Source organism: Giraffa tippelskirchi, chromosome 5, assembly GCF_054371585.1.
Source record: "Giraffa tippelskirchi isolate mGirTip1 chromosome 5, T2T-mGirTip1v1.2.pri, whole genome shotgun sequence".
NCBI lineage: Eukaryota > Metazoa > Chordata > Mammalia > Artiodactyla > Giraffidae > Giraffa > Giraffa tippelskirchi.
In genome coordinates, this window is record NC_137279.1 from 165,923,364 (window position 1) to 165,943,863 (window position 20,500).

Sequence of the window (20,500 nt, forward strand, 5' to 3'; positions counted from 1 at the left end):
TAAGGGGGCTTAGGATAAAGGCTGCTGGCACATAGTATTACTGAGCAAATATGCTAGTACTGATATTATCATCAGGATGGAAGAGTAAGAATGTTAACTTGATCTTCAACAAATTCCGAGAGAAACTGAGGTTTTAAGAATTGCTTCCAGAGTAAATTAGGCTCCAAGTCTTGAGGGATTCTGTGAGGAGAAAAGCGTTGGTGCTTTAGTGCATGAACCCTGCAATTTGCTGAGTATTGACTGTGTCCTGATAATTAAAACTGATAGTGATTTACTACAGTGGTAATTTTAAAATCCAGTTTTGTACCAGTTTTTATGGGTAGAAACTTGGAAGATCCTTTCACAGTGTTGACCCTGCGTGGATGCTATTTATGCTCTTGGAGAGAGGAGGATGCAGCTACAAGCTGCCATCTTGTTTGCTCTCAACCTAACTTACTTTGTTCTATTCTCATGAAAACCAGAGTTAATTGAGGTAATCCTGAAGAAACTGAGGATTTGGAATTTAACCAGTGAAAAAAATTCCCATACAATTTCAGTAGTTATTGAAATGGGCAAGGCATAATAAGCAATATTTTATGAAATCTTAAGAGGTGTCTTATCATGTATAGATATTTCTGTATCTAGAAATTCCTTATTAGCAAAATCTGTTTTAGGTAATCTTCATTAAAACTCTCGGGATATCCTTCACACTGTGACCCCAGTCCTTACCCCTGCCCTAGTCTTGTTCTGGAAGATTTGGTGCTAGGTCTGTAAGAGTCTTTTGTTAGAGCAGTGGAAACACGTGATTATCTCAGTTTTCAGTGAACAGAGAAAACAAATCTTCAGCAGTTTCCACTGAAATTTTTTTTCATGAATCCTTCCATTTGTATTTATTATTAGAACAGTAATACATCCATCAACAAGGAGTTGATTTTAAATCATATACAGTACCTTGAATAGAAAAGGAAACACTTTGTTTCATCGCTCCCTGGTGTACTGAATGGTATTCATTTATCACAGTGACTCACAGCCTTGTCCCACCTAAATTCTAAAGCCAGCAAGAGATTAAAATACACAGAAACTCTCTTCACAACTAATACTATTCTTGTATCACACCAACAAAAGAACTTCTTAATGTATAAATAGATTTATATATATGGTACCTTCTATTCATTCTTTACCTGTCCTTTGCAACCCAAAAATACAGTTAAGAAGCAGAGGATAGTGCCAGGTCCATGGCCTGTATCCTCAGTGCTTGATGCATTTCTGATCTCCATGCCCCTCAGCCCCCTCTTGAACACATCTCCTACACTCCACTCCATAAGTGTTTCTCTCAGAGGTTGGATGTCCTCTTTTCTGTGTATCCTTCCTAACCTGCGACCTCCTAAGAAATGCAAGGATGGCTTAGGTGACAGTGAGAAATTACTGTCCATTCCCCAAATGATTTCTATTAAAGGGGAGTAGTAAAGAAGCCTTTGGTTTCCTGCAGAATGCTTGCTAGTTATCTTTCACTGTCACTTTATAAACAAATTGGTTTGGCAAGCTATTTGTGTCTCCACATTTTCAGCAAAATAGAAAGTTGACTAGTATCCTTGATGTTTATGGGTGTCTGTTCTGATTTGTATAGCTTTCTGCCATGTAGATATTTGAATTTTAGGGTAATATCTACAAAAACTTTCCTTCCTACCTATTTTGATTGAAAGATAGTTGTTTCCATGTTATTTTTTTGGTAAAGTTTTCAGACTCTTTATTCTATATCTTGCTAATCCATCCCTTAGATAACAGTATTCTGGAGTCATAATGGAAAGATTTGCTACTTCATCGTCAGGCCAAGAAGATATTTAGCTCTAAATCATAATCATCCTTCCTCTGTTCATGGTCTCTTCCTTTGTTATCTGATCACCTCCCACTAGATTTCTGGGTTCTGACTTAACCCTGTTTTAGAGATTGTACCTCTTATATTTTCATTTCAAATGTTGGTTTAATTTAATGAGTGACTTAAGTAAGCTATTCACTATTGAAATTCACTTGTGTCTTTTGCTTTTAGGTGTAGTACAGTGAATAGCCGATTGGCAGCCTACGAAGTCCTTGTCATGCTGGCTGATAGCTCACCTTCAAATCTTCAAATTATTACAAAAGAACTACTTTCTATGCATCATCAACCTGATCCTGCTCTTACCAAGGAGTTTGATGTAAGTTTTCTAGACCTTGATGCACTTAATCTTTTTTAGAATGAGCTCTTGTTTAAACATAGTATTTTAAAACTATGTTTGCATTATCCTAGTCACAAAGAAAGTCAGTGTTATTCCTTTGCTTATCATGTTCACTACTCAGATTAGCAATAATGTATTATCCTAATACATTACATGGTACCCTCTTAATTAAAAAAAAAAGGAGACTTTTTAATTTTTATTTTTTATTTACTTATTTATTTTTGACTGCTTTGGGTCTCCGTTGCTACACAAGGGCTTTCTCTAGTTGTGGCCAAGTGGGGGCTACTCTCTGGTTGTGGTACACAGACTTTTCATTGCAGTGACTTCTCTTGTTATGGAGCACGGGCTCTAGGCATGTGGGCTTCAGTAGTTGTGGAGCATGGGCTCAGTAGTTGGCAGCTCACAGGCTCTAGAGCACTGACTTAAGTAGTTGTGGCTCACAAGCCCAGTTGCCACTAGTCTTGTGGAATCTTCCCCACACCAGGGATCGAACCCGTGTCCTCTGCTTTGGCAGGCAGATTCTTCATTGCTGGGCTACAAGGGAAGTCCCCAAAAAAGACATTTTTAAGTCAAGTGATAATTATTCACAGTATAAACTAGCATTTCAGCCTGTTTTTTGAGAAACTATGCTTGGTACGGTGACAGGCACTTGGGCTACAAACTCAAACAAACACTGGCTCTGGCACAATCTAGTCTGTGTTCACTTAAATTCAACTAAGATTCATTGAGTTTACCATGCATTGAGGTGCTATAGGCTTCTGGAGCTCAAAAATGAAGATATGATTCCAGCCCTTAGATAGAGGTATGTCCTGAATGCTCTGTTAACAGAGAGGCACTTTGACACCAGATGGTGGTATTTTAAAATGCTGCTTAGAAATTATAGCATTTAAAATAGAGCCATTAACAGTAGTGAGCCAATTGAGGCAAGGTGCGAAGGTCATTTCAGACATGAGAGGCCATGTCAACATCTGCAAGAGGGAAATAAGCTGCAGATAGATGCCCTGGAGCACCAGACCAGGAGCAGGAGGACACTTGTAAAGCATCCTCCACTAACATACAAAGGCAGTCTCACCCCTTTGGATGCCTGAGCTGAGTACTGTGAAACAGGCAGGGAAAGAAGTGAGAACAGGTGTTCTAAATAGAGGAAATAGTACTTGCAAAGTGAAATGTGTGCATAAATTGGGAGCTGTTTTGGTATGAACTGTTTAGTTTATAATGCTTATTTTATGCTATGCTGTAAGTTTTACATGCATTTAATAATCAGATTAAAATGACAATCTTATTTTAGTAAGCCGAAGATTATATCAGCATAATCAAGAAAATATTTGTCCTATAAATACACTTTTAGCATTGTTATGAATATGAACCAGTTTTTTCTTATTTTGCAACTTTTTTTTCAATCTGTGCTTTGGACTACAAATAAATTATAGTGTTAATTAGATCATAAAAATCACCTTGCTCTAAGTGTATGTTGAATGTTAGTGAAAAGTTTATGATATTTAGCAATTCCTTTCAGTCCAGAAGACCTCCAGGGTCTTGTCAGTTTGTTAGTTATTACATGGATACGGGTACTTGGTATATGCAGATAAAACATGGTTCTGGTCATAGCATTCGCACCAAATTCTACTATAATCACATTTCAGAGTGTGTCACTACAGTATCCTTTTTCACATGGAGAAGTGCCATGTTGAACTTTATTCAGGATACCTTTTCTAAATTATTTCTACCTAGAAAAACACTGTACTAGAATCTGCATTATTACAAAACATCCTTAAGTAAAATGCTACAGTATTTACATATTTATTTAATTGCATGCTTATTATAGGAAGTTCAGTAGAAGAATGTTACCTTCTCTGAAAGTAAGAGAAGGAATATGAGCCTTGTTTGACTATACAGACATGTTAGGATTCTTCGTAGTAAACGCTTCACAGAACCCTTTCTACTTTTCAAAGTACTACCTCAGTTTGAAAATATGTATCAATATTTTTAATTAATGTCTATCCTACTATATAATGTAAGCTCCTTGAGATCAAAGACCAAATATATTTCTGCTCTCTCATATCCCTGGCACAGGGTACTCTAAAGAAATATTTGTTGAATGATAATGAAGTGACTAAATGCATGACTATGTAGTGAATGTGCAAATACATGCTTCATATATGGGAGGTATTTTAGGAACTAAATGGAAACACTACGATAGTCATTTTAGAATAGCATTGCATCTATAGAGGTGCTTTGTGGACACAGGTTTGCTACCATAGCTCGTTGACACACTGGATGGATACATTTGGAAGTTTCTCTTTTTTCCTCTGGGATATCTGACATAGCTGTGAGGAAGTCTGCTGGTAGCAGAGATACTAACTCTGTCTCTATGGTTTCTACTCCTTTCTTTCCTAGTACCTTCCCCCCGTGGATAGCAGGTCCAGCTCAGGGTTTGTGGGGCTGAGGAATGGTGGTGCTACGTGTTACATGAATGCAGTCTTCCAGCAGCTATATATGCAACCTGGTCTCCCAGAGGTGATTTCCTTCCTCTTTTCTGTTTAGTTTCGTAAATGTGTGTGCCTGAGAACTGTTCCATATTCATATATTGTATTTTGGGGTTTACTAAAACTAAACATAATTAGAGATTCTGTAGTAGCTTCTGAAGTCTGTATTGATGACGTTGTCCATAGTCATAAGCTTTTATAAATCTACTGAGGTCTCATACTGCCTGTTTGACAGATGAATTTGACCTAATGTGAATTTTTAAGTCCTAAATTATTCTCAAATTCTATCCCATAAAGCTACTAATGCTTCTTCTCTTTTAGAAATATTTAGACTCTATCATTTGCACTTTGTAATAGTCTACTAGTAGGTTAAAATATAGCAGTAAATAGTTTTGAGAATATTCTGTGTCATTATGTCATACTTATTTCTTGTAAAGATCCTGCTATTATTGTTTCAGTTTTTCATAACTGAACAGAAGCTCAGAGATGATTTGTCCATTATTATACTAGCTAGAAGTGTTGAAGCTAAACATACGCAGAGTTGTAGCCATAGCTAAACACACAAGCCATTCTGAAAGAACAGTGTGGGTACTTGTAGTATAGAAATCAAGATTTTCTGAAAGTTATTGAATATTTCTAATTTAATACATTTAATTTCTTTTTAGTCATTACTTTCAGTGGATGATGACACGGACAATCCAGATGATAGTGTATTCTACCAAGTGCAGTCTCTCTTTGGGCATTTGATGGAAAGCAAACTACAGTACTATGTACCTGAGAACTTCTGGAAGGTATTTCACCCAGTAACTCTTTAGATTGAAAGATGTTAGCTATTTGGAATGTGGCTACATTCTTTATCTAGTGGTAACTGTCTCTTGTTTATTAACTCTAGACTAATGCCATTGCCAAGAACCTGTGAAAGAAATATCTTTACCATTCTTCTTGAAGCGATTAGAATGTTGAAAATAGTCATTTATATAATTTCTAGAGATTTGCTAGTCTTAATTGTTTGGGCTATTTCCCCTTATTCTTACTTATCTGTCTGAAATATTTGTTCAAATTATTCCTCTGAACATATGCCAATTTCACGAATACCTATAAATAAAGAATATTCTTTTAAAGCATTGCTGTATTATGTTTTGCCTTGTATTTTCCCCATAGATTGGATAGTTTCTAAGAGAGAAACTGTTCCTTGACCTTAAATCTCACCCTATATGATTTCATACACTTATTATTATAAAGAGGCTGAGGAAAAACATAGATGGCTGAATGCAAGCTAATCTCACATCAGTAAAAACTTTTATATCCTAATAATGAACTTGATTTTTAGAAGGATTTAAGGACTCTCTTGCATTCTTTTTCTACCATATTCAGAAATTGCTGTTTTTCCTTCAACAATGTATTTAATTCTTGTTACATAGATTTTCAAGATGTGGAACAAAGAACTTTATGTGAGAGAACAACAGGATGCATATGAATTCTTCACCAGTCTCATCGATCAGATGGATGAGTATCTCAAGGTAGAAAAAACTTGCATTTTTCCCTCTCATTCTCTCAAAGTCTAGCATGAGAACAGTGCTTTAGAATTGGGGATTACAAATCAGAAAGTGATTATCTTTAATACCACAACTGTAATTAATTTCATCTGGGTTTGAATATCAAAATATACAGAGCACTATAGATTACAGATTTATTTTCTTAATTCATCTGGCACTTGTATATAATTCTTAACCTATATCCCATAATAATAACTATTTGTAGCTACACACTATGTGTCTACATTGAAGTAACCTTGCCTCAGAGCAGTGCTGCTGTCAGCAGTGAACCGATGGCTCTGCACAGAGCTGTCTTGCTTTGTCAGAGGGAATGAAAGGACCAGATTCAGAAGTGGTTTGTGGTTACGTGACCCAGAGCTTCCTGCCTCTCCCAGTAAAACATGTCACAAACTTCCTAAGTGGTGTCGCCTTCTAAGATACAGACAGACAGCCTCCCGTCACTGCCTGCATTACCTCTCCTCTCATCACAAGGCACAAGTTACCCATTTCTTTTAAAAAAAAAAAATAATGTACAGGGATTTCTCTGTTGATCCAGTGGTTAGGACTCTGCTTCTACTGCAGGGGGCCCAAAATAAAATAACTTACAAATCTGTAGCATTCTATCCACAAGAAAAAGGAAGAGATCATGGAGAGTTACTGCTAGCTTGGTAACTGTGGCAAGAGGAGAAGGACTCAGATCATCGTGGAGCGTGCCGTCCTTGTCGCCAGTGTGGCCGACGGCTGTGCTCTTCCTTTCCTGATTATTTGTGTTACTCTGACAGTGGGTCTGCGGGCTGTAATTCTTTCATTAGTTCCCAGCTTAAACTATCAAGCCGACTAATTTTATTTTGTTGGGTAAATTAAAATCTATGCTTTAAAGTTTAGGTCTAAATAAAATTCTAGGGGAGGGAGGTGGGAGGGATTTCGGGATGGGGAACACATGTACACCCATGGCTGATTCATGCCAATGTATGGCAAAAACCACTATAATATTGTAAAGTAATTAGCCTCCAATTAAAATAAATAAATTTTTTAAAAAATAAATAAAATTCTGTATAAACAACCTGAAAGTTCTAAAGGTGTCAGCTGGAATTTTAACTTTATATTTCAACAGAAAATGGGGAGAGACCAGATCTTTAAGAATACTTTTCAGGGCATCTATTCTGATCAGAAAATCTGTAAAGACTGTCCTCACAGGTTAGTGAAAATAACACTGACATCAAAAAAATAACCATCATCCTTTCTGAATGATTCTTCTAATATGGTGTAGATTTTTTATTCATTGAGAGGCTTGCAGATATATCTCCTAATGGATCTATGTATGTTTTTTGAATTAAATTTCTTTGGTTTCATTTCTAAAGTTCCTTTGTTGAAACTCTTAATTTTAAGCAGTTCTAAGTGGTCAAAATTTGGTGTTTTTATTTGGTAGTTTACTTTTAGAAGGATGAGGGAAGGTATGTGTTAATTACACTGATGATGAATGCAGTTCTAGGTTTAGCCTCAAGTATTGTGGTAATTTCAAGATTTTCTCATCCCATTGTTGATCATGGTCTTTCTGTTGTTTGCTATTCAAGATATGAGCGTGAAGAAGCTTTCATGGCTCTCAATCTAGGAGTTACTTCCTGTCAGAGTTTGGAAATTTCTTTGGACCAGTTTGTTAGAGGAGAAGTTCTCGAGGGAAGTAATGCGTATTACTGCGAAAAATGTAAAGAAAAGGTATTACATTTGCCCATTTGAAAAAATAGGTTTAATTTGTTGTTCGTGTTTTATGTTTTATATAAGATCAATTTTAACCTCATATTGTTACTTCCATTAGATTGTGTCATGACTTGCGTTCACACAGATGGGAAAACCCTGTACAAATCTATGATCTCTGTATTAATTACTTTGATGTTTTGTCATCTCCATGGAAATAATTGGGTTTTGCTTCTCTTTAGAGAACAACAGTGAAAAGGACCTGTATTAAATCATTACCTAGTGTCTTGGTCATTCACCTGATGAGATTTGGATTTGACTGGGAGAGTGGACGCTCCATTAAATATGATGAACAAATAAGGGTAACTTTTTGTTTTCCTAGTTTTTTTATAACCATTATTACTGCACTCTCTTTATTGTTTTCTTTTCTGTATCTTCAAATTTCATTTAAAATGTGAACCCTTAGCATTCTGAGAAGTACACAGCCCCATGTCTTAAGCTGCTGGTACTAGTGGCAGGTGGCCCAGGCAGATCTCTGGACAATAACCTTCATATCTAGAAGGCAACCTAGTGACAGAAGAGGAAGCCTTCCCTTAGTGCTCAAACCGGAGACACTTACACTTTCCCAGACCTGTGAGCCACTCTGAGATTGTGTGCTTGAATTGGAGGGTATTCCTTGCTTAAATTAGGAAAACACATCCCTCTTATTTGTACAGAATTCAGTGGGTGTGGCCCTGTATGTTGCTAGACATCATTAATTTGCTGTTTTTGCTTTTAAATAGTTTCCCTGGATGCTAAACATGGAGCCTTACACAGTTTCAGGAATGGCTCGCCAAGATTCATCTTCTGAAGTTGGTGAGAACGGGCGAAGTACAGATCAGGGAGGTGGAGGATCTCCACGAAAAAAAGTCGCCCTCACAGAAAACTATGAACTTGTCGGTGTCATTGTACATAGTGGGCAGGCGCATGCGGGCCACTACTATTCCTTCATCAAGGATAGGCGGTGAGCGGTTCTCATACCACTCCACCCTTCCAGCAGTCTCTCCTTCTGCCGTGCTTTTCCTCTCCTCTACCCCCTGCCCTCCTGTTTCCCTCCTCTGCTCCCCCCCCGCCCTCCTGTCTCTTTGCTGTGCACACTCTATCCTCCTGTACCCCTCCTTCACTCCCCCTGCCCTCCTGTCTCTTTGCTGTGCGCACTCTACCCTCCTGTACCCCTCCTTCACTCCCCCTGCCCTCCTGTCTCTCTCCTGTGCACACTCTATCCTCCTGTATCCCTCCTTCACTCCCCCTGCCCTCCTGTCTCTCTCCTGTGCACACTCTATCCTCCTGTACCCCTCCTTCACTCCCCCTGCCCTCCTGTCTCTCTCCTGTGCACACTCTATCCTCCTGTATCCCTCCTTCACTCCCCCTGCCCTCCTGTCTCTCTCCTGTGCACACTCTATCCTCCTGTACCCCTCCTTCACTCCCCCTGCCCTCCTGTCTCTCTCCTGTGCACACTCTATCCTCCTGTATCCCTCCTTCACTCCCCTTGCCCTCCTGTCTCTGTCCTCTGCTCCCTCTGCCCTACTGTTACTCACACTTACCTTATGTAGAGCAGCAGCTTTCACATTGCTCTTTGATCTTATTTCCCACATTGGATTTTTGAAACTCATTGCAACTGTTTTATCCCTTTATTCTGAAAAGTTGTTTAAGAAACTGAATTAACTTTTGTTATGTTTTTCTTAGGTGTTTTCAAATGGTAGTTACCTTCTGTGTAGACAATACATAGAGATGAAAGCTGGGGATGGAAGTTTGATTTTTTAACCTCATGTTTGTTTTATCAAATCTGCACTGTAGGGGATGTGGAAAAGGAAAATGGTATAAATTTAATGACACAGTTATAGAAGAATTTGACCTAAATGATGAGACCCTGGAGTATGAATGCTTTGGAGGAGAATATAGACCAAAAGTTTATGATCAAAGTAAGTTTTTACAAATGTATATTTTCCATTGGTTTTATTTTTTAATATGTACTTTTCTATCAAATTGAAGGCAGTGTTTTTTTATAAAGATAGAACCAATTTTATTTATTTATTTTTACTTACAGCTGCTCTAGCCATTTATATCCACAAACTCCTTGATAGCCAGAATGAGAAGGTTCAAGCTGCTTACAAGATATTTTTAATTTTTTTGATTCTTTACAACAGTCCTAGGGTAAGGAGTAAGTTAAGTGTGAGAAATTAATATTAAAGAACAACTTGAAAGAATTTCAACCTTAAAAATAGTTTCAGAAGAAGTAATTGTCCACTAAAATGTTCAAATTTCCTTTTCACTTATGTAGAAGTATGTGCGGAGAAGGCAATGGCACCTCACTCCAGTACTCTTGCCTGGAAAATCCCATGGACAGAGGAACCTGGTGGGCTGCAGTCCGTGGGGTCGCTAAGAGTGGGACATGACTGAGCAATTTCACTTTCCCTTTTCACATTCATGCATTGGAGAAGGAAATGGCAACCCACTCCAGTGTTCTTGCCTGGAGAATCCCAGGGACGGCAGAGGCTAGTGGGCTGCCGTCTGTGGGGTCACACAGAATCGGACACGACTGAAGCGGCTTAGCAGCAGCAGCAGCAGCAGCAGTATATGATTAATTGAGAAGATATTTCTAGCACCTGTGTTTTTAAAGCTGTATTTATTGTTCAGTGTGGCAAACGAATCTTTCCACAGCCCCCACCCCCAAAAGAAAAAACATAAAAGTACTTGACAGAATCCCATCAGAATTTACTATTTGAAGAAACCTTGTCATTTTTTATACCTGACTTTAAATAGTCTAGGGGCATTTAAAATTTTCCCCCTTTGTGAGATCCACAATATTAGATCTTGCTACCAGACCATGGTAGTCATGTATCTAAAGGTAGCAACTTTATTGGCTAAATATAGTGTCTTTGCCAAAATTTACCTGGATTTGGCTATTTTGTGCAGAAATGGTTAAGTGAGGCCAATTATAGCCCCAACCTATGCCACAGAATTTACTTTCAAATGTGACTTGCCTTTTGATTAAATTTTAACTTGCCTGGGAAAGTTTACCTTCTTTCCCTTACTCCACTACCATATAGCTCCCTTACTCCCTGCCTCTCTGGAGCACTGTCGGAGTGATTTTAAGTCTCACTCTAAAAAGACATGCACTTTACTTACACTTTGCATTTAACGAATTTAGTAAGTACTTACTTGCTGGATTTGTGTTGTTTTAAATCATCAAGATAAAATTTTTTATTTACAAAGAGTTTTTCCTGTTGTCTCATTATGAAGCGAACCCCTACACTGATGTACGCCGAAGATACTGGAACGCATACATGCTCTTTTACCAAAGGGTGTCTGATCAGAACTCCCCAGTGTTACCAAAGAAAAGTCGAGTCAGTGTTGTACGGCAGGAAGCTGAGGACCTCTCTCTGTGAGTTTCTCCTCTGTGTAATTTGCTGTGATCTCAGTAGGTGATATTGTGATCTTTAGAGCATGCTGTTTGGTATTTAAAGGTAATTAGCTAAACTAAAGAGAAATTCTAAAAAGTAAGTAAGTATCCCTCTACCCCTGTCTTTTTTACTGCTACCTTGGCAAATTGGGAAGTAACCTTCGTGGTTACTTCCTTGGCAAGAAGTTCTTTGTATTTAGAAATATGGATAGAAATTATTTCATGTTAGAATTGAGATTTTTTAAAATCTGATTTATTGAGTGCACTTTATGTCCAGAGCCGAGTACTATGCCAGCACTATCTGAAAGGTTTTTTTTTTTAAGTCCTATTTTCTGTGAATTTTCATTTTAATATGTTAGACCTGGAAACTATACAGTTTATTTTTAAATCTAATACATGATTTGTGTCTCTTAGGTCAGCACCATCTTCACCAGAAATTTCACCTCAGTCATCTCCTCGGCCCCATAGGCCTAACAATGACCGACTTTCTATTCTAACCAAGCTGGTGAAAAAAGGTGAGAAGAAAGGACTATTTGTGGAGAAAATGCCTGTTCGAATATATCAGGTAAGAACTGTATAAAGAGTTCTAAGGGAGAAAACCCAGATAAATGTCAGAATCTATCTCATGGGTCCAGAACTACTTCTGCCAGCCTTCTTGTCGATATAGTTGTGTCCAGAACTTCTGACGCAGCAGCAGTCTAGCACAGTGTCTTCTGACCCACCGGGTCACAGAAGTGGCTATAGACTCAGGATTGACGAGCACTGTCACCGACCTGCTGTGTGCCTGTGGGTGCCCCCAGTAAACAAGGGGGAGGGAGTGGGCAGTGCAGAAACTCATTGCTGAAATTAACTTATTAAATCTCTGGAAAGAAAAATAAGGTTTATAACCTTTGAGTAGAACTAATAATAACAATGATGATCATCAGTTATTGAATACCTACCCTATGCTACACGCTTAAATCCCTACTTCTTAAAACACCCTTGTGGAGTAGCAGGTTTTATTCCCATTTTTCAGATGAAAAGGGGAAAAAGCTCAGAAGGGAGAAATAATCCTGCCAATGTCACAGAGCCAGGATTTAAAATTCAGACTGTCCCATTACCCTATCCAGACTTTATACTCTAAGTAATCAAGAGCTAAGTAGCCAGAATCAAAAAATTTAAGAGAAATATGAAGTCTTTGGTAAAAAAAAAAAAAAAAAAAGCGAATTAAGCCATCTGATACATTGAGAGCATGGAGTTTGGAAAAACTCTAATTGTACCTTTCCACTCAACAGATTAGAATTCACTTGTCCTTCACTGGTGATTTTCCTGAATTTCCCAGAAGAATTGGGTGGTTTAATGAATAATAATTCACCTTTTTACAACTCTTTATCTTTGAAAGTTTTTCCTCTCTCCTTTTTAAAAATTTAAAAGCTTGAGACAAGTGTTTTTATGAGCCTGCTTTACCCTAACTTATCACTAAAAATATCTTATACATATTGAATAATTTTACCCTGTTTCTTAAAAATAATTAACACTTTTCTTTTGTAGATGGTGAGAGACGAAAACCTCAAGTTTATGAAGAACAGAGATGTGTACAGTAGTGATTATTTCAGTTTTGTTTTGTCTTTAGCATCATTGAATGCCGTAAGTACTAATTGGAGTGTTACTAGAGAAATTAGAAAGGATCATAGTTAAAAATCTTTCCACTAACGCAGTCAGTGGGCTTCCTTTGTGGCTCAGCTGGTAAAGAATCCACCTTCAATGCAGGAGACCTGGGTTCAATTACTGGGTTGGGAAGATCCCCTGGAGAAAGGAATGGCTAACCACTCCAGTATTCTGGCCTGGAGAATTCCATGGACAGTCCATGGGGTCGCAAAGAGTCGGACACGACTGAGCGACTTTCACTCACTCAAAGCATTCAGTGACTTATCCTCATTCTTACATGTTAGCATTTAGATTGTATGCCAAAAAAATTCTCACAAATGTGTCATTTACTGAGTGATATTCAAATGTAGGCGGTATTCAGAATGTACAGTGCAGATTGTGAATGAGTGCAGCTTTCCACTTACTGGCTTTTTTAAGTGCTCTAATTATATTTTGTAAAGAATTTAATAGCCATAAGTGATGTAAATGGATATTGTGCTATGAGGAGATTGATTATCCTAATTAGTAATCAGACATGACTAGTCTCCAAGTGCTTCTTTTCCTTGAGTACCATGATCACAGTTTGCCAATAAGGGGAAGACTTTCTTAGTCTGTTGGTAGATTACTTAACATCTTGTGGTCTAAAGGCTCTATTTTGAGAAGGCTTCCTGTAAGAAATGAAGACGATAGCTTTCTTAATCTTTTTAAAATTTAACTGGAACTTTTTTTTTAACAAACTGGCTTTATTTTTCTTACTAGTATTTAGCTTTATTATATATATTATTATTGTTATACATCTTGTTACTCAGTTTGTAACAATGCACAGTAATCTATAAAACTGTGAAAAATCTCTTTTTTTCTCCCTCTCTCACAGACTAAATTAAAGCATCCGTACTATCCTTGCATGGCAAAGGTTAGCTTACAGCTTGCCATTCAATTCCTTTTTCAAACTTACCTACGGACAAAGAAAAAACTCAGGTAAGAAATGTTATGTTTTCACAGTCTGTTCTGCAAAAGGCATTAATTAAACGAAAGTTGAATTTATAAATTCACACACTCAAAAATCCAAAACATTCTTTTAAATAGTTGAAGGCAACTACTAATACATTCTGGTGCTGAAGACATGAGTTCCTATTTTTAAGGAATTTCTAATCCAGGAGGAAAGATGGAAAAAAATAGAAAAAGAAATAACTGTGGTATAAGGTTTAGATGCTGTTTATCTTTAGAAACTGGGGAAAATTATATCCAGACGTGGGGGTTGAACTAACTATCCGTCTTAGTCCAGCAATCATTGAATACATACTTATCCTCCGCCCTACTCCCCAGAAAAATCAAAAATTTTTTTTTAAAAAGGTGAAAGACACTCCATGAATTTATTTGCTGGGCTATCTAACATCACTGTCTTTGCTTTTTTAAAGGGTCGACACTGAAGAATGGATTGCCACTATTGAAGCATTACTTTCAAAAAGTTTTGATGCCTGTCAGTGGCTAGTTGAATACTTTATTAGTTCTGAAGGACGAGAATTGATAAAGTAAGTGTCAGTAGCTTTTAATTAAAAGAAATTTGTTTCTCTTCCAGTGATTTAGAGCTAAAGTTTCTTGTAACTCTTTGTTTTTCAACTTGAAATTATTTTTCTGGTTGGAATCAATTTTAAGCAGATAGCCAATTGCTCAGAGGCGAGCATGTCTTAAACCCCTGCTGTCACTGAGGGGATTCTGAAATACAAGTCTATCCCCTCAGGGACTCACAGTCTGGTGTCAGGTAAAGAGCAGCAGTCCTGGGTTACTGCACAGAAATACCGCAGTATTGCTGATATGTTTGGATTCTGGCTAAAGTACTCTTTTTCAAAAATCTTTTGATGTATGTTACCTGTGATCGTATATTTACTTGTGTACCTGTAGTTAAGAAGTAATTTTGTTTTACAAGATGGTCCAATCACTGTGAATGTTTATACCTTGCTCTCTCCCTCTCATTCTCTTATCCTCAGAGAGTTCAACATTCCTATGAGGATTGCAGCGAGAACCTTGATTTCTCAGTGGCCAGGCTCCTTTATCCCCAGGGACCTCTTCCTTCCCTCTGCCACAGCTGTCCTGGCTCACCACCCTAGCCAGTGGCCTTGCCTCAGGTTTCGCTGAGGCACAAGTCTAGCAGATGAGCAGCAGCACCCACCATCCCCTGTCACAGGTTACACACCAACCAGTCTCTTCCCATCTTCTCCTTTCCTCCTGATAGAATGGAAGAAGTATCCTCTCTCCTCTCAAAATGAATCTCTCTACATAAGCAAGGCTTCTCATGGAAGTTGGCTCTTTATCATTCCAGCATTTTTATCTTCCAGAATTTTCTACCAGGTCACTGCTGTCAGCATACAAATACGCTCTCATACTTTTCAACTTAAAGCAGACCACAGGGAATACAGAAATGCCACTCTTTTCTCACAGAGAGTTCATCATCCAGTGGCAAGTTAAGATCCAGAAACTCTTGATCCCATTTCCCCTTCATCTCTAGGTCTGAGCTTCTAACATTCATTTATTGGCTCGCTTAGTATCTCCACCTCCCCCTACTCCAGTGTACCTCATACAGCAACAAAAGCATTCCTTTTAAAACAAGGTAGATCATGTTACTTCTCTGCTTAAAATTTCTTCAGTGGATTCTCATTGCTCATAATAAATCCAAACTCTTGACCATAATAGAACACAGAAGGCCTCCCTTAAATATGGGCTTTGCCTGTGTGTTTCACTTTCCTCCTATCTTAGCATTCACCAGCTTGTTGATTCCTTAAAAACACTATGCTCTTTTTTCTACATAAAGACCTTTTTGCCTGTTATTCCCTCTACCTAGAACAGTTTCCCCTTGTCTCTGCATGGCAAACACCTTCTCATCCCTCAGATGGCAAAGAGGATGTTCACTCCCGACCACCCAGTTTAAAGTAGGTCTGCCCTGTTGGTTTGCTCTTTAGATTTGCCTGTCTCCTCGATTAGACGTCAGCTTCTTGATGAGCAGAAGCTACCTGTGTTTGATTCCCTACTGTACCCGTGGAGCCTGGCAAACTTAAGTGCTCAGTATTTGTGCTTACATACATGCATACAGTTCATAAAGAGAGACTAAAGCAATGTGTCTTTCAAGTATTTTTGCCTGTCCTTTTAGAATTTACTTTAAAGATAATCTTTCACCCATTTTTCCAGCTTAATTCCAAAATATCCTCCCATCAGGACTCCTGAGTCGTAGACCCATCCATTTGAAAGGAATATGGCAAAATATTTATTTAATTCCCTTTTATGTTCAAGCAAGCTTGCTCTTAAGTATCTCCAGAAAAACTTAGTAACTTCCTTTGATAGTGTGATTTGGTTTCTTAGAATTCCTACATAGTAAAAAGAATCTTAGTAAATTACCTAATCTAAATTTTTTCTGACAGAGTTTATTATATTTTGTCCCTTTCTTTATAAAGCCCAATTACTCATCGTTACCAATTGCTCTGATTTCATTATTTGAAGAATTAATATTTTCTATTCTCTTTTTTCTCTAATTGGACTTCCCTGGTGGTTCAGACAGTAAAAAAAAAAAAATCTGCCTGCAACATAGGAGACCCGGGTTTGATCCCTGGGTCAGGAAGGTTCCCTGGAGAAGGAATAGCTACCCACTCCAGTATTCTTGCCTGGAGAATCCCATGGACAGAGGAGCCTGGAGGGCTACAGTCCATGGGGTCACACACAGTTGGTCACAACTGAGCAACTAACACTTTCACTTCACTTTCACTTTTCTCTAAATACTAATTTCTTTAGCACTTTTAATACAACTTAAGTTGTCAGTGTTAAAACTAAAAGAATAAATATGCACCGTATTAATATCTTATTGAACATGAAGAGGCTCTTGTCTCAGATCAGCCCCTCCATATAGTCCTTTTCAGGGAAAATTTTTAAGTGTAATTATAACTGCAAAACGGAGAAGGCAATGGCATCCCACTCCAGTACTCTTGCCTGGAAAATCCCATGGACGGAGGAGCCTGGTAGGCTACAGTCCATGGGGTCGCTAGGAGTCGGATACGACTGAGCGACTTCACTTTCACTTTTCCCTTTCATGCTCTGGAGAAGGAAATGGCAACCCACTCCAGTATTCTTGCCTGGAGAATCCCAGGGACGGGGGAGCCTGGTGGGCTGCCGTCTATGGGGTTGCACAGAGTCAGCCACGACTGAAGCGACTTAGCAGCAGCAGCAGCATAACTGTAAAAAATTAAACTAGAGGCAAATACTGCTTTTAAATTAATCTAAGAAAATAAAAGTATTAACCTGAAGGGAACTTTACATCTTTTAAAATAATTTTTTTTCCCTTGGAAATTTTTAAACATACAGCAAAGTAGACAGCCTGTACCCATCCCCACCTCAAGTTGTCAGCATTTGGCCAGTCATGTTTACTTATTGCAATTCTACACATTCTCATACTTTATTCTCTGAGGTATTTAAAGTAACCTTCAGACATCATCATTTCATTCTAAATTTTTCAGCATGTATCTCTAACAGGTTAAGGTAAAAAAAAAGAAGTAAACACTTTACCATCATCACTCCAAACAAAAATGATAATTCCTTCATATCATATCATCCTATGCACAGTCATGTTCAGATTTCCCCAGATGTCTCAAAAGTGTCATTTTACTGTTGAATTTGTACAAATCAGGATCCAAATGAGCTTCACATGTTGTATTTGGTGTGTATGTCTCTTCCGACTCTTTTAAGCTGTAATTGTTCCGTATCCCCACCAGCTTTTCTGTCATGCCATGTATTTGGGGTGAGATAGGTCATTCGACCTATAGAGCTCCCCATATTCTGGGTTGCTTTGCATTCTCACAGTGCTTCCTAACGTCTGTGATAGGTAATGTGGAGCACCTGCATAAATATTCTTCCCAAAAGAATTGTACCTGAACCTAATCAGACCCCTAGAGCCAAATATTACGGAAGTGATCTTTTAAACTTTCCTAGAGTTATCACTTAGAACCTTAGTGGATGTTGAACAGCCTTTGTGTCGGGTTCACATTAGGTAGCTAATGCTTAGAATTGACAGTTACCTGGAATGAGCAGAAGTGAAGCAGCCTTGGAAAGCTCCTCTCTCATCTTCCTACAGGGAGGAGGGCAGCCCTGTCAGCTCATCCTGCCCTCAAGACAGAGATGTGGGCAACTTTCACTGCTGTGACCTGAAAGAATGCCTCATCAGGACAGTTTTGACTTGGGTCATCAAAATTATGTTGTATTTAAATCTTACTCATGAAACAATGAGAATTTTCTGTTAAGAAATATTAGAAACAGTTAAGTTTTCACTGTGCTGATTATAATAAGGGTTGTCATGTCAGAGTGAGTGTATGAAGCAGAGAAAGAAAGGCTCACTGCATGTGGGAATGCATCCACTTACCTCGTTGCTCTAAGGTAGTTAGTAACCACTCTCACCCAGCCCCAGGGATACTGATGGTGTCCCCCCCCGCCCCGCCCCCGCCCCCACCACACCTGAGGCTGCTGCATCTACCACCTGGCTGTGCAAAGGGTTGGATTAGGCCGTACCTTTTCAGTGAACAGTGTAGCGTCTGAGTGTAACACTGGACGTATCAAATATAATGGACATGCCTGGTAAACCTTACCTGCTGTCGTCATCATCATAGGAGAAGAAAGGAAGGGAGCGGGACATTTTCAGCCTCACATGCTTCTAAGAGGACCACGTAATAAATCAGTTTTGGGAGAGGAAAGGGAAGTGAAAGGATGGCAATGTAGGTAAACAGAGGGTTTAGGAGGTACTGTGTTGACTGAGAACTCTTAACTAGTATCCTATTCTGAGAAATCAAAGGCGTGCCAGGGAAAATTACTCCTGAGTAAATGGAATTTATAAAACCTTAGGTTCTTTGCTTTTATATCTCTTGAAGTCCAAATTTACATTTATACAGATACTCATCTTAAGGAAAAAACAAAAAAAAACCTACCTTCCGTGTTCAAAGGTCTCATTTTGTGTGCTGACACTCTCAGGAGACTTGAACTGACATTTTGGAGTAATTTTTTCCTTGGATAGTAGGTGGGACCTGTGTTGGGAAGGTTGGGTTATAGAAATCTATCTTGCTTTTTTACACCTCTTTCTCTTTGTGTTAGGATTTTCTTGTTGGAGTGCAATGTGAGAGAAGTACGCGTTGCTGTGGCCACAATCCTGGAGAAAACCCTAGACAGTGCCTTGTTTTATCAGGATAAGGTCAGTCTCGTTTTCTAAATACTGTTTACACATTCTCTTTTTTTACCAAATGTTTTAAATTGCACATAATAAGAAAAAAAGCCTAGGATTAGAGTCTGGTAATTTTCCACATGAAAATGCATGTTCTGTGAACTGACGTCCTGATCTGTGCCAGGCTGGAAGGCGTTCTGTCCTCTCTTCCTCAGATCCCAGACATCAAGGTAGGCTCAGAATTCAGATCTGCTTTGATCTGCATCAGGGTTTTCTGTCTAGAACTCTACCCTCTCAGAGTCTTCTCTCGAGAGTTTGTGTTCGATCTCTCTGCGTAAAGACGAGCCTGAGTCTAGAGTCTGTAGTCCAGACCAGCAGTCATTTTGAGCCACCCCTGGCTCTGTCTCTTTCCTCAGAAGCTATGTTCATGATCTGAACCTTCATTTGGCAACCGGACCAGATAGTGCCATCTATCCAGGGGCACTGGCCACAGTAGTTCCTTCTTTGATCTCTGTTATTCCCTAATCCTTGTTCCTGTTATTCTGAATTTCTTCTTCCTAACCCTGTTTTCTGTAACATATTTTCTTCTAGTTCACAATTCCACACATGCTCAAACAACATGGTATTTATTACCATTCTCAGTTTCCCCCAAATTTTAAGTCTTAGGGACATAAATGACATGAGTCTGATTATTCAGTCTGTTAAGTCCTAGCAGATACAGCAGTTACTTCCCAAGTTTGCTGTTTCAAACAGCTGACACTACATGGAAAACTTTGAAAAATGTTGTATTCAGAATGAATTGGCTCCTTAATAAACGTTGGCTGGAGGCAATGTCTCAATGAGCTAAATGTAAATTCTAGGAATTGCTGCTTCAAATTCAGATATTGGCTTTACTGTTCAACCCTGAGTAAGTCCTTTAAGGAGGCCGTTGATCTAGACCCAGTGCATAGCACCCAAGCAGTTAGTTCCTTCAACATTCCTGAGCCAGGGCACACCATTTGCAGACAGGCTCAGTGCAGGATGGAGAAGGAGATCAAATATACTCTTCAGGAATGACCTAGAAGAACACTGTCTCTCTCAGTTCCAAGAATCCTAAGAAAGAGGAGGGAGGTTTACTCTAAGGCAGTGGCTTTCGATCAGCTTAAACAGCAGAACCATTCTTCACAAAACCTTACTTGGTTGCAGAATATTATAAAATAGGTCATTGGGAGCTGCCTAGGACAGCTTAGATACCATTGCTCTGAAGTACCCTGTGGAAGTTCTCTGAGATATTTAACGTAAGAACGTTCTCCCTCTCTTGCTTCCTCCCATGTACCAACCCAGACAAAGGATAAAGG

At 38.7% G+C, this 20,500-nt stretch overlaps 1 protein-coding gene across 3 annotated transcripts in view; it reads left to right on the forward strand.

Annotated features, from left to right (window-relative positions):
• Positions 1-20,500, forward strand: part of USP24 (ubiquitin specific peptidase 24) — a 145,247-nt gene that overhangs the window by 104,431 nt on the left and 20,316 nt on the right. For all 3 annotated transcript variants that reach the window (XR_014054482.1, XM_081492694.1, XM_081492695.1), the window contains exons 42-56: positions 2,027-2,171; positions 4,590-4,709; positions 5,344-5,469; positions 6,100-6,198; positions 7,328-7,410; positions 7,788-7,929; positions 8,151-8,270; positions 8,691-8,911; positions 9,745-9,869; positions 11,191-11,332; positions 11,765-11,915; positions 12,881-12,976; positions 13,851-13,954; positions 14,395-14,508; positions 19,097-19,193. Coding sequence is in view for 2 of the 3 variants with exons in the window: in XM_081492694.1 (XP_081348820.1) it covers positions 2,027-2,171; positions 4,590-4,709; positions 5,344-5,469; positions 6,100-6,198; positions 7,328-7,410; positions 7,788-7,929; positions 8,151-8,270; positions 8,691-8,911; positions 9,745-9,869; positions 11,191-11,332; positions 11,765-11,915; positions 12,881-12,976; positions 13,851-13,954; positions 14,395-14,508; positions 19,097-19,193 (1,885 nt within the window). In the remaining variant the exon portion in view is untranslated. The remainder of the gene's footprint in view (positions 1-2,026; positions 2,172-4,589; positions 4,710-5,343; positions 5,470-6,099; positions 6,199-7,327; positions 7,411-7,787; positions 7,930-8,150; positions 8,271-8,690; positions 8,912-9,744; positions 9,870-11,190; positions 11,333-11,764; positions 11,916-12,880; positions 12,977-13,850; positions 13,955-14,394; positions 14,509-19,096; positions 19,194-20,500) is intronic.